Below are 14,235 nucleotides of genomic sequence, written 5' to 3'. Positions count from 1 at the left end.
GCCTGCGATCTCACGCTTCATTCGCTGGGACCTGTCGTAAGACGTCACCCGTGACGTGTGATACGCGATCGTGATCAGTAGGACAGACTGAGAAGGTCTTTCCAGGTAGGAATGTTATAAAATAATACTTTCTAAAGCAGATGTTAAAGAATATTACTTGTTGATTGACTGACTCATGTGAATTCTTGATACCTCTTTAAATACGTATTTTAGTTAGTACAGTAGATATGTAATAATACGGTGTTACTTTTTAATTTAAATGAAATTGTTTTTATAGAAGTGACACTGTGATACTGGATATGACTGGAGCCTATCGCATGTTGTTACATTTGACCACTTATTAAGGAGTGCAATTATTAGTCAATATATAGATGTAATCTCAGATTCACTAGTAGTAGTTCGTAACAGTAGTTATAGGCTTAGGAACTCAATGTGCTTGCAAAATGTTACCGGGGGACGAGTTGTCGCGACGGACTGTACTTGAAAAACAAGCTGCAAGTATAGTGGAGGCACGTTTATCAAGGTAGCATATTTTTCATAGTGTAAGTATATGGAAAGAGGGCTGTTTATTTTTGGTATCTATATTTTTTCATCTTTACCTGAAGGTTTTAGGTTAATTTACAAGACAATTTGCGTAACGTGCATACAGAACGAAGTTTAAGGGGATCATTTCAGTTAAAAGACGCCAGTTTTATTCAGGAAAGATCACTTAATAATAATTGCTTATACTTATATATCGCTTTTTTGGACACTCCAGAAACTTACTTCACATAGACATAAATTAGACTTTGGACAAATCCTTATTAATTGTAAACGTCGGATTGTGAAGTATACATAGTTCCAGCTCTATTCTCCACACTCTAGTGCAGGTAAACGGGGATGAGCCACATCTTAAAACTTTTTGGACGTGCGCCGATTCATTTCAATTCAAGTCTGCTTTCCGAGGCCAAAAGGTGCATTTGCTGTTACATTGATGTAGTAAAACCTGAAACTAATATGTAGAAATAATGGTAGCAGACATGCACATTATGACATTTGTTCAGACTCTTTTTTTTCATCTTCTCGAATGCAGTACAATAACATAAGTAATAGAATTCCCTATTTTTTTAAAAAAATATATATTTTATCGCCATTTATTTTTCTCTAAAAGTATAGAGAAAGCCAACAGTCGAATTATTCGTGCACTGGAGAACATAGTAAGACTGCACTCATCACTTCTCCTGCTTCCGTGCTGCTACTAGTACGTTAGGCTTCATCATGCTCTCCGGTAGAATCATAAGGCCCTTGCAGTGGTGTGCAGGACATCAGGGATTAGGGATGCCGGAGCATTTTTCATTTTTTCCCCTCTTTAGATCGGTGTTTCAGCACATGTAGAGCTGCAGCCCGTGCTGCAGGGAAGCCGGCTGCAACAGTGTAGACGGACTCGCTTGACGGACGATGGCTCTGTCCACATCGACCCGGCTCGGTGCGTGTCGCCTGGGCTCCAGGCTCACGCCCCCGTGTTGGGGCGTAGTGTCTACGCGAGGGGCTGCACAGAGCTATCGGAGACCAGGCCAGCCTCAGGACAACACGCCGCCTTGGAAGAAGATCCGCTTTAGCTTCCCCAAGGGGGTGGAGGGCGTGAAGAAGCATTTTGGGCTGCTGAAGCAGGAGATGGTGGAGCGCTGGGTGGGGCCGGAGGGGAGGAGCCTCAGGGAGCATATGCTGGAACAGACAAAGTTGTTATGGGAATTCAGGGGTCCAGAGAGCCTGGAACAGTGGGTAGTGTCCTCGGACCAGGAGATCGGAGGGAAGAGTGAAGCATACCTGAAGCTGGGGAGAAACAACCAAACCTGCCTGCTGTATGGCACTCTGTATACAGCGCCTCCCAGAGATGGGGAGACACGGTACAGCGGCTACTGCACTCTGCGCTCCAGACAGCCACTGGTCAGTACACACAAGCAGTCTGGTAGTCAAGGGCAATGTCTGGCCACACTGCCGTTATGGGAATTTACATCAATGTTTTGATTGATTTGGGAGTTGGTAATAGTTATCAGTTAAAATACAAAGGTATTTGTATTATCTCCTCTCTAGACTTCTCAGGGCACTACAGTCCTTGGCATTTAATGCCATTAGCACTGGCCATAGACTCCGTATTATGATCTTAATTACTATCAGTTCCTCTACTTCTTAAGTAGTGTTTTCATGGTATTTACACTATATTCTGAACTGCAAATATGGCAGACTAGGCTATTGGAATATATTAAAAATGAGATTTTAATTATTCAAGAGAGGTAGATAGAGTTCCCCCAAGACAGGCCCAAGTTAATTTCCTAAATGACACGTTGGCAAGAGACAGGATTGCAATGTTTGCCTAGTAATGCTGGTAAAAATATTTCCCTGTAGAATGCCTTTGATCGGAAGAAGCACCACGACTGGTCCAGTTTTAATACTCTGCACCTGCGCATCCGCGGAGACGGGCGGCCGTGGATGATTAACATTGCTACCGAGACCTACTTCTCCCACCAGAGAGATGACATGTACAACTACTTCCTGTTCACACGCGGCGGACCCTTCTGGCAGGATGTCAAGGTAAGACGCACACATCTCAGAGGATTACAATCATTTGGTCTCATTTCCATTTGTTAGTGGAGGAGTTAAATTCTATACCTGGATTTGTTCAGTCAAGCTTTTTAAAAATTAATTCACTCTTTTCATATATACTTCATTAGCTTGTGACTTGCACAAAGCCTTAAGGTAGGGGTCCTTAATCCTGGTGCTCTAGTACTAGTATGTTTCACTCTAGCTGGGCTCTTAACCTAAATCAGACTCATTATTGGTTTAATTGGACCATAACTATAGGTACAGAACTGGGATCAAGACTTTCTTAAGGGAATAAAAATCATTATGTACATTCAGTCCTTTCTACAAGTTTAATGAACTGGTTTCCTTTCCAGATTCCATTTTCAAAGTTTTTTCTCTCGAGCCGGGGAAGAATACAAGACAATCAGCACCCACTGTGGTTAGATAAGGTGAGAATGTCACTGTGTCAGTGAAATTGTAAACTGTGTTTTGACTGCATCAGTGAAACTAGAATTTTTGGCACATCTATTATTCCACCTTCTAAGCAATCCACTTGGATCTGTTTCCTGATAAATGTTTAGTGAAATACTGGTTACCCTGACATTTTATAACAGAGCCGAGTGGAGATTCTAAAAAGTGCTTTCCTGTGGGAGATTGTATACTTTGTCAAAGAAAAAGATTTGTTGATGTATACAAGTATTGACAGCTGTTTTGCATTTCTGGTCATCTGTAAGTTCTCACCCTTTGATCCACTACAAATATTAAAAGCTGAGCTCTTTCTGTTTTGGTTATGTCCTTCAAATAAATCTATAGTCTCAGAAAGGCAAAGAAAACTGCTACAGCCATGGAACAACGTAAGCATCTCACAAGGGAAACAGCCACCATTCCATCAGGATTCTAAAATAATCCTTTGCAGTCTTGACCTCCTGGCTTGCAGGATTTGCTTTTCCAGTTAATTGGAATCCCACTAGCTACACAAGCTCTTTTCTCCTGTAAGGCTTATCAGCTGTAACTCTTTTTCAGATCAACACAATAGGGTTCACACTGGGTGACAAGACAGATGGACCATTTCAACTGGAGATAGACTTCATAGCTGTGTGTAATGACCGTGCACACGCCGAGGAGTTTGCTTATGAGAAATACAAGAGGAATCCTGAAGTGTAAGGGGCAATACCAGATCTGTATTAAAGAATAATGTACAAGAGTGGTCTGTTCTAATTTTTCTTGCTTTCCCAGAGGTATAAAAAAAAGTTCACAATCTTTTCTTTATCTCCTCACTAGACTTCCCAGAGTTAATGTTGGAAGCAGTGTTCTATCTCAGAGACATTAAATACATAAAATGTGGCCCACTGTGAAACTAAACGATCATTAAAATTATTTTTAACCATAGAAGCATTAAAACAAACTGCTCTTAGTTATGTAAAAACAAATGAGTTATGTATTGTGTATAGTTTTGGGCATGATATTTTGACCCTTGCTTTTATAAACAACACCTTAATGTATTTTATTTACAACGTAGACTACTGAATTACCATTTTACAAGCATTTTGAAAAGGCTTTGACAGTATTGGATTTCTTAAATTAGCGCTTTGCATAAAGCCTACTTAAAAGCATTATTGACACCAGCTCGACACCAAATAAAACATTACTTTAAGGTCAAATAACATCAAGCAGTGAAGACGGGTACAAAAAAAAGATGAGTAGTATTTACAGAACATGGAGAAATGCTTGGATGATTTAAAGGCTCAATTCAGTACTAAGCCTCTTCGGGTTCCAAGCAGTTTGTCTTTTTTCTGCTTCCTGTCTTTTGTGTGGAGCGTACGCCTCTCTTCCCTGAAAGAAATCAAGACACATTACAGGTTCCATTAGCATCATACTGAGGCTTTACAATGTAAACTGGAATGCTACATCGGAGAAGGTCATAACTTGCTATACCGCGCTGGGTCTGTCCCCTAGGGCCCATGTAGCAGACACAATTAAGAGTATTTGGCCAGGATTTACATCTTTCCTCTTTGATCACAAAGCAGGATCTCTTTGTGAAGTTACTGTATCAGTCTCACAAACAAACTCCCTGTGATATAATTCTATTCAACTGCAGTGTTCCTATTTACTGTTATCATAGATTTTGTTTAACACTGTAATATAAAAAAAAACATGAAATGCAAAATATCACTGCTGTGATTATCAGAAGCTTCAATAAAAATGGTTAAAAGGGTAATCCAAATGATAATTGGTACGGTTTTCTAGAGTAACATCTAATGAGGACACAATGACTTCGATCTGTGATTTAAAGGGAAACGGTTATAAAGCCCAAAAAAAACACTGCCAATTAAGACTATGTGACAGTTGTGCCATGTATTTCAATAATTTATTGTTTGTATATCTGACTTGAATTATATTAAATTTAACCTGGCTGCCACAGAAAATGAGATTGAAATCCTGTCATAGATCATTCCAGACAAGCCATTTGTACAATCTAACACTCGCATACATCAGATAAGTAACATCAGCAGTGATTTTCAAGAAGCAGCAGTTTTAAATCTTATTAGATCATGAAAGAAAAATCATTCTGTTTTTGTAGAAATGGCTACAACATTCAGCTCACCTTGTCTGCACTGGGTGTTGTTTGTAATTGTTCTGGTGTGAATTCTGGGACTTGTTTAAGAGGGGTGCATTTTCCTGAATCACTCCAAACGGCTTCAGTTTCCCTTAAATAAAACAAAGGCATTGATAACACATTCAACAGATTAAGATAAATGTAATGTAAATCTTGATAAATGTAATTTGTCTTCCTATGTAGAGCCATAACTGGACAGTGTTAACTTAACATGTTTAAGGCTTGTTCACATGAGCTTTGTTAGGCTCCTTCTGAGAAACTAGACCAAATCAGAGAGACCTGATTAGCCTAGGGTATGGCTGCTTTTTAACTTAACCCAGACTAAGCACAGTGATATTTGGACTAATTAGGCTACCTTTGGTCTGCCAATTGTATAATCATTTACAGAAAAATAAACCTTAATTTGATATACTTTGTTATAGTAACAAGGTTTAGAATGGGCAAATGCCATATGCTAATCCCATTTAAGTTAATTAATGTATGTATTGTATGTGCTCTCCACCATTTGGGCTGGAAAACAGAGGGCCCTTTTCCAAAAGTGTACATTTTTGCTAACGTTTCAAGACAATATGCTCTTTAGTCATTACATCAAACTTGAAAAAAACCACAGCCGGCAAAGATTTAAATTTAACACTGAAGGTAATGTATACAGTATAGTTATAGAAAGCTGAAGCGCACAGACTGAATGATTATACTTTGTATAAAACCTTGCTTCAAAATAAAACATTTAAATTACAGTATACAGTATATATTGTTATTGCTAGGACATTCATGAATGAATGTAAAACTATCATATAGAATATCATTTGTTCGACATCTGTAAAATGCAATCCAGCTGCTAAATGTGGAAGCTTACCTTTGTGTGGCTGGTAGGAAAGAGGACGAGCAAGGCTGGCCTTCAAATCAAAAGCATTTTTTTTCACGTTAGTCCCTGGAGTGTCAGAAATGCTGGTATTTGCATCTCCTTTGAACACGAACGGTGTCACTACAATTAAACAAGTTTGAAGTAAATGACAATTCATCAATAGAGCACCTGGACAAGAGTAGTTACTGGAGGCAGGGTGTAATATGTTCACAGAAACACAACAAAACCCTTCTTTGTAAATTACCATTTCTGTCTGTGCTATCAACAGTCTTGTATATGAATGCAAAACCTTCACATGCATTCTGCAAATAATTTTAAAACAGTGCCCCATTTCTGCACTATCACAGTATATATTTTCCTTCACAATAGCAGGCATACATATGATCCCCATTTACAAGGAATCTGAATCAGCTACATGATTTTAATGAAAAACCCCAGACCCATCATTTAAAAAAACGCTATGATTTATCTGCCTCAGCTAACAAGTTACACAATCTGGATTGTTACTAGTCACTCCCACATGCTTCTCCTTTTTGTCTACAGTAGGTAAGATTCAAAACTGCTAGGAAATTAGGTGTCCAAGTTTTGATTAGTACAGTTATGTTACACATGATCAAATCACACCCACACTTAATACAATCACATTGCAACAGTAACAGATGCAACGTCAATCCTAATTAAGTTCAAATATGGTTGTGGTCAGTCTCTACCTTGCACTTTGGAATGAGAGGCAGGGCCTCCTGGTTTATTAGATTCTGATGTGGCCCGTTTTGCTGGTCCGGCGCCTGGGGTACTGGACTCGGCCACTGTGTAGGGGGACTTCCGTGCTGGGGTCTTCACGAGAGAGCGCTTGTGCTCATTGTCCTTGGTGGCTTCCGAGAACCTAAACCATATTTGGAATTAGCTTTCAGTTTTCTTTAAAAATAAGTTTTAGTCCAAAAACAGATCATCACCGCAAATAAAAACATTTCAGGTGCTCCAGGTTTTGAAGTTCCTGGAGGCTGAAGCGAACAAACACAATGGTAACAATCTAATTGGCTGCAGGATTCTTAATTGAAGAGATTCCATCGGAAAACATGTGCTGAACACTAGTTCTAAATATCAAAGGGGTGTTTTTGTTGTTGCTTTTTTGTTAGAAGTAGAAATGAATAAACATTGACAATAAAAGAAAACTGTTTCTCAACAGCACAACTCAGGCTAGAATTGTCCCCTCACCAAGTTAGAAACTCTAACAAGGACTGCCTTCTGGACTTTTAGAAGAACTTTGTACTGCATCATTTACAAATTAACCATGCCTACTTAATCTTGACAGAATGGCTGCACTCCCAGGGTGGGTCAGTAACGGCTTTATTAAAACCGTTTAAGCAGCCGGTGTCAAACACATGCCAAAGAAAGCCATTATGCTACCCAACCTCTTGAGAGCAATGAATTGATTAGGCTTTACACAATTAAAACTGTAGTCTAGTAATTCAACCAAGTAACATTTAAAGAAAAAAGTGCACTAGTGTCAAACCGTGTTACCTGAGAGATACTACATGCTAAGTAGTAGCCCGAAAAGGAACAGAAGGTTCAGTACAGTAATGTTTCAGTAGAAAACACAACCTGACATTAATTCGTCTAGCTGAGAGAACAGGCTTGAAAGAAGAGGCCTCCCTCAGAGCAGGTTTGCTGGCAGAGGTCTGAGTTGGCCTGCGTCGCGGTGAGGGAATGCTCGTCGTCGGTCTTCTGTCCTTACTGTTTGGGCTGAACAAAGACACACGGCCTGCACTGGGTTTCTAAAAAAACACAGAAGTAGTTCTTGTCAAACAACACTCACAACAGAAGGAGCTAAAAATACTGACTGGTCCCTTTATTCCCCAGAGCAATATTATTCACCGTCTCCTAATATGTCATGTTAAATATAAATCTTGTGGCTAAATTCAAACAATAAATTGTTATAAATTACAATAAAAAATATTAACCGTAGCCAGTGTGCTGGGAGTTCTTTTATCAGACAGTTTTAATATGTTTGCCTTCTCCGACAGCATCTAGAAGAAACAAAAATAAAAACCAATTAACCAAGGTAAAGAAATACTGTGTAAAGAACGAACAGTCACAAAACAGGTTTTAGTTCAGCTTCAAATTAGAACACTGAAGGAACAAAACAGAATTAGTTTCAATCCTAAATTAGCAAAAAATATGTTCATTCCAGCAAAGTGACCGATTTCCTAAAATAGTTAAACTGGGAATTTCATAGGAATTCACATATTGGGGACTTTATAGATGCATCTGAAGTTGATCAACCAGTAAAGGTGTTTTCTCACAGTCCAGAGCCCGACAGCCCAGATGCTCCTGGACGGAGCCTGACCCTCGTAATTAAGAGACTGCGACCAGACAACAGTAGTCAACAGATCTGCTATAACACATTCACATGTATCTTAAATCTGATCAGTGCATTTTAACACTGACAACATGTGTCTGTTTTTGTTTGAAATTACTGAAGGGCAGGATACATTTATATAATGGAGGTTTTCAGCTAGGCTGAAATAGGATACATTTTAATAATGGAGGTTTTCAGCTAGGCCTATACATTTGACAAGAGGCACAAAGGGTATGAAGTGTTTGTATGTACAGTATGTATGAGATCACATCACAGAATAAGAAGATACTGGTACAATGAAATTAAAATATGTTCCCTGTCAACTAGCTCAGTAAACAGCTTAATTTCTCACCGCAATGGTACTGCAATCTCTAATACGTTTGCCGTTATAAACATATTTTGAGTTCACATATTATATGAAAAGCTTTCATTTCTAGCTTTAACTTTGGCATTTGAAAATGGACCAACCCTTCTTGATGATTTCTTAATTAGGGGGGAAAGAGACTCACCTTCACTTCATTCACTGAGCTCTTATAGGCTTCAATCTGCTTGTTCTTCCTTTGAACGTAAGAATCAATGGATTCCATCTTACTGAAGTGAGCCTCGTGGAGCTTTTTAAAGTCTGTAAAAGAACACATTTTAAAATGTTCCGTGTTATCAACGCTGAAAGTGATTTACAACAAAAGTCTATTTCAAATATGATTTGTAATAACTTCACAAAATCTAAGATTCCATCCTGTTCATATTCCAAATAACCACACCATTCACATATATACAGCAAAATGCATGAACCACGTATAATTTTATAAAACTTTACAAGTCACAAAAATCATTGTTTGGAAAAAGACACTACCTTTAGTGTCTGGAATAGTCTGGACTTTTCTTCTTCACCTGGGCCCAAATTGCAAAGTCAGAGGACTACTTTAGGTCCACTCTTTATGAAGTCAGAGGTGTAAAAGTTAAATGTTGCAATTTGATTGGGTTTAAAATAGCAAAATAACACATGGGTTAAAAGACACTGCAATGTTCAATGAGGTTAAATGTTTATGCTTGAAGCAGAAACCTCTTTCGTGCTTCTGCTGAAAATGCCAGTTCTGTGGTGCTAATCTGTTAATGAATGATGAAAAACAAGTTTCATACTCGGGGTTGTGGGCTTCAGTACAGCTTTCCCCATCCTCTTCATGAGGCCTTCATGTCGTGGAATCTTCCCCATTTGACGAGTGTCCGCTTGTGTTGTTCCTGCAAACAGAAGGAATCAAAGCATAAAACAGACAGTCTACTGCAAAACAAAACCCGCTGCTCGGATTTATAGGTTACAGATTCAACAAAACATGAGAACCAAGTTGTATATGTTAAACAATAACAGTGCAGGATGAAAAAAAAAAGAAATGCTATGTAAAGATATGATACAAGCTTGAACCATGACCTACTTGACAGATTTACGAAAGAGTACTTACCCAAATTTATCTTCATAAAAATAACTTTTTTTCCTGTAAGGTACCACTTATAATCAGGAGGAACCCAACAGGCTGGAGCAACACACAATATAACGTAGTCAACTTCACTATGATTGAGCAATCATGTCAGACACTGCTCAAAACGGCCACCACTGATATTCAGAACGGATTTGCTCTCCGAGAAATCAAGGCTGTTTACCATCATCTTTTTCAGCCCTTTTCGGTTTATCACTGGACTGGGGCTGGGGGACCTGGGCAGTGTCTGGGGGCTGTACAGCTGTCTCTGCACTTCTGACTTCCTCTGCTCGAGTCAGCCTCCTCCTCTTGCCACTACTCAGTGCCTTAGGCTGCACCTGGGGTTCTTCACTGGCCTACAGAATTAAGAGAACACAATACACTTCATCAAACAAAAACGAACAAAAAGGGCATTTTAAAATAAATCCAAAAGAGTAATAAATTTGCCTGGTGAAAAGGGAAAATGAGAACCAAACTAATGTAGTATCCGCCAAAAAGACAATGTTAGTAAGTTAATCTTCTAAGACGTTCAAGAAGGTAGCTGCGTCAGCATGCGTAGGCTGCAAAGGAACAAGTAAAGGTTTATTCCACACTGAAAAGAGAAGAAACACATAATGTTTTTCTTTTCTTCTCTCCTTTGCAATTTTCTAAGATGTAACACCAAAGCTTCAGATTACATTTATGGGGAAAAGTTAGGATATTTAACCAAGCTCCCAACAACCTGGTGTTTAAAAAAACCCATGGCGCTGACAAGTTGTGTTGTGACAAGTGTTGAGATCATGCTCTTCTCTTCCTCTTTAATTCAATAGTTTCTCACTCTTGCCCTGACCTGCAGTGGGACTGTACTTCAGTCAGGAGATAAAATGGTTGTGTAAAGAACTCTGTGTAAAGTACTTTTGGCTCCTTTGATATCCACTTATAAATCCAAAGCAATGTTAATTATTCATGAATGCTCCTGAATTGTTCTCAGACACAGGCAGTTCTCTTGAGCTCAAGTGAGGAGGATTTCATGCTCTTGTATACAGCAGGTTAGACTACTGCAATGCCCTACTATCAGGGAGCACCCATCACTCTTTCAACACCTAACAGCAAATTCCGAATGCTGCAGCTAGAATTGTTACTAGGAGCAGAAAGTACAACCATATAACACCTATACATAGCTCTCTTCATTGGCTTCCTGTCAGGTACAGGGCAGACTTCAAAATCCTTCTACTTACTTACAAGGCTCTCAGAGGTCAGGCGTCTGTCTATCTAATGGAACTTATTAATGTATACCATCCAAGTCGCCCGCTTAGATCATAGGATGCAGGTCTTCTTCATATTCCACGCATTAATTAAAAAAATAGCCTTTAGTAAACAGGGCCCCTATCTTATTGAACAGTCTCCGACTCCATGTTCAGGATGCCGAGTCAATCTCAGTATTCAAATCCAGGCTGAAGACCTATTACTTCAGCCTAGCCTACTCACACCTTACATCATAGCCTGCTGCAACCATGGCTGCAGGTGCTGCTGTGAAGGCCATTGTGTGTTTCTATGTTGGCCCACCAGTTAGATACATCTGTTCTGACCAAACTATCCTATTCTCCTCCCCACATGTCTGGATAGCTATATCCAGCTATATATAAACGATAGCTATATCCATGATGTGGCAGTGATGCAGCATCCAACTCAGATGGTGCCCGGCTTTTGCTGGTCTACAGAGATCAGCATGGAGTACTGACATACAGAAGACATGATGGATGGACTAATACTTTTATTCATTATTCCTTGTTTTTAATTGGATAATGCTAGCATGCCCAAAGGGGTTGGGCAGCCACTTGACCTTGGACCCCTAGAGGTTTTTGGTTCCTCTCCTCCATTGTCTTCTGGTCCTTTCTGTTCTGCATTCATAACATATATGGTCACTTGCTTTGTTAAGCGCCTTGGGGCAACCTTGTTGTGAAAGGCGCTTTCTAAAACTAAACTGAATTGGAACTGATCTGCTGGGGAAGGGAGGTTACAGCAGAAAGACGTCATCCTTCCGAAAGGTCGGAGCGCGGTACCTGCGGGGTGGATTCAGGCTTGTTCAAGGGACTCGTTGCTTTCCCCATTTCTCCAGTACTCTCCTCCTCCTCCTCCTCCTCCTGCTGCTTCCTCCTCTTCACTGGCTGCCTGCCCCGTCCACGCCTTTTCGTCACAAACGTCTTCTGGTCCGGCTCGCCTTCGCTTACATTTAAGTTCTCACTCGATGCAGAATCGGTAGAGACCTCATTCTCCTAGAGAAGACACAACACTGCCCTTAACTAACTCAAGTCACTGATGATCTGCCGTTTAACAGGGTAAGGTATACAGGAATTACATTAACATTCTTAGCCACAGTATAGAAAGCTCTACATTTACAAAAACACTGACATTTTCATGGAAATTAAAGACATGTTCTTACTTTCTCTGTGGTCCCTCCTTTGTCCTGTTGCTCAAAATGCTCCTTGAGGGCTTTCAAAAGCTTCTCCGCCTGTAACAAGAGATAATTAGTGCCGTGTCTCTTTCTGAATGCTATATTTGAATACTGACCTCATTACTGAGGAGTGATTACCAAAAACAGAATGCATTTCGGCATTTAAAGGTGATCACTACTAAGCTGCAGTTCAAATCCAGGTTTTCTGTCACTGTGGCTTAGCTTGTCTACTTTCGAGGTTCCCCTGCTGAGCATTGATGATAATAATAATAATAATAATAATAATAATAATAATAATAATAATTAAAAAAATAATAATAATAAGTGCTTACACTTCTATAGCACTTTTCTGGACACTCCATTCAAAGCGCTTTACAGGTAATGGGGACTCCCCTCCACCACCACCAATGTGCAGCATCCAACTGGATGTTGCGACAGCAGCCATAGTGTGCCAGAACACTCACCACACATCAGCTATCAGTGGGGAGGAGAGCAGAGTAATGTAGCCAATTCATAGATGCTGGTGCAAAATCCTTATGAACTTTGTTCAAACTTGTCTGTGGCTCGTGTTTAGTTTATTGAACAAGGCCAATGTACAGCTCTTAAGGTGCACCAGAGACAGCTAAAAAGCTCATTTACATCTGAGGTCCCTGGGCACATCCAATAAAATACAAGAAAAATACAAAATAAAAACGCATTATGACATAGCATACGATATATATATATATCACAAAGGGAAGAGTGCACAAAAAACAAAATGGCGTGATAAATGCATAAATATCAAATATTATAAGAGTCACACTAGAACAAGGACATCTTAGACCAATCTTAGACCCATTCAGTTTTCATTAACGCTTAATTAAATGGAGTGCAAGCGATGCATACCTTACTTATGGTGCGTAAAACATGCACATCAGTGACAACTGCAACATTTTCTAACTTAAAAAGCTAAATTTATATCCAGGCTAAGACTTGAGTTTTCCTATTGATTTGATGTGAGGCTAACGGCATAAAAAAGCATATCAGCGCAGCGCTTGACGCCTAGGAAACTACTGCCTTCACATCGCTCGGGACTTCGAGACTTTTTCAGTCTCCTGAAGCACTGAACGAGTGAGAAACGTATTTAAAAGAAGCGCTCCTTTAAAACACTTTCGGTACATGCTCTCGGTAGTACCGACTGTTCAATTAATCCAGAACTATCACGACCAACTAAAACTATTATACAAAATACAAATATGCAGAAATGTGTAGTAAGGCGTGTCTAATCGAAAGGCTTAATGTAAGAAACACCACCGAGATTGTAAAAGATCGTGCAAAAATATGAGCAGCCAACCTGGAAGATTCATAATTTGCAATGAATGCACTGCTGTTTCAGAATAAAAGTACATCGCAGATTAAAGATTGATTATTGATAAATATTGATTATAATCCTTTTTCTTGTACACGAGACTGATCTGTGCTCTGAATCGATACTGATACAGTATCGGGTATTTTTATTTCGTTTTTTTTATTTACAAAATGTGAGTTTATAATTAATATACAAACGCACACAACAGTCTGCAGCAGCTCTTTAGCAAACGAGATCACACAATCCGCAGCCCGCCTAGACGGTTCAACACACAAATGGCTTGGATCTCAAAAAGTGTCGTACTCACCTTCATATTGGCTTTCAGACCAACATCCTTCGCCAGCCGCTGCAGCTCCGCGTATTTCATTGAATCCAAATCCATTTCGATTATCCAGTTTGGGGATTTATTACACGGTTATGCCTGCACAGTTTTAACTGTCTCTTCTCCTTGCTTCTGCCTCTGATCGAACTCGCCTGCCCAACCGTTGCAAACACAAATTCAAACCTGCGCGTCAAGCTCTGCCATTGGCTTTGAAGCACAAGAGACAAACCCACTTTCGCCCAATCACTCACGCTCT

The 14,235-nt window shown here is 39.7% G+C and overlaps 2 protein-coding genes across 4 annotated transcripts; one reads left to right on the top strand and one right to left on the bottom strand.

Moving 5' to 3' along the window:
* The first annotated feature begins 12 nt into the window (after window positions 1-12).
* ndufaf1 (NADH:ubiquinone oxidoreductase complex assembly factor 1) lies at window positions 13-3,766 on the top strand. 3 transcript variants are annotated; one of them, XM_006632586.3, is made up of 5 exons: window positions 13-105; window positions 1,353-1,926; window positions 2,386-2,571; window positions 2,937-3,011; window positions 3,586-3,766. In XM_006632586.3, exons 2-5 carry the CDS (start codon window positions 1,438-1,440, stop codon window positions 3,724-3,726), a joined length of 891 nt encoding a protein of 296 aa, XP_006632649.1. In that variant the 5' UTR covers window positions 13-105; window positions 1,353-1,437; the 3' UTR covers window positions 3,727-3,766. The 3 variants fall into 3 exon arrangements, with proteins under 3 accessions (XP_006632649.1, XP_015206480.1, XP_015206479.1); XM_015350994.2 differs by lacking the exon at window positions 13-105 and adding an exon at window positions 436-523; XM_015350993.2 differs by lacking the exon at window positions 13-105 and adding an exon at window positions 453-542.
* A 211-nt stretch (window positions 3,767-3,977) lies between these two features.
* Window positions 3,978-14,193, bottom strand: nusap1 (nucleolar and spindle associated protein 1). Its single transcript, XM_069193367.1, has 12 exons — window positions 13,965-14,193; window positions 12,298-12,366; window positions 11,918-12,130; window positions 10,060-10,231; window positions 9,544-9,642; window positions 8,913-9,025; window positions 8,006-8,071; window positions 7,647-7,819; window positions 6,755-6,927; window positions 6,036-6,164; window positions 5,168-5,270; window positions 3,978-4,395 (listed from the first exon to the last, which is right to left on the bottom strand). The coding sequence occupies exons 1-12, from the start codon at window positions 14,037-14,039 to the stop codon at window positions 4,308-4,310; spliced, it is 1,473 nt and encodes a 490-aa protein (XP_069049468.1). The 5' UTR covers window positions 14,040-14,193; the 3' UTR covers window positions 3,978-4,307.
* Window positions 14,194-14,235: the final 42 nt, after the last annotated feature.

Source organism: Lepisosteus oculatus, chromosome 8 (genome assembly GCF_040954835.1).
Source record: "Lepisosteus oculatus isolate fLepOcu1 chromosome 8, fLepOcu1.hap2, whole genome shotgun sequence".
Lineage (NCBI taxonomy): Eukaryota > Metazoa > Chordata > Actinopteri > Semionotiformes > Lepisosteidae > Lepisosteus > Lepisosteus oculatus.
Note: the sequence above shows the minus strand (reverse complement) of the source record. Positions and strands in the feature narration are given on the sequence as shown.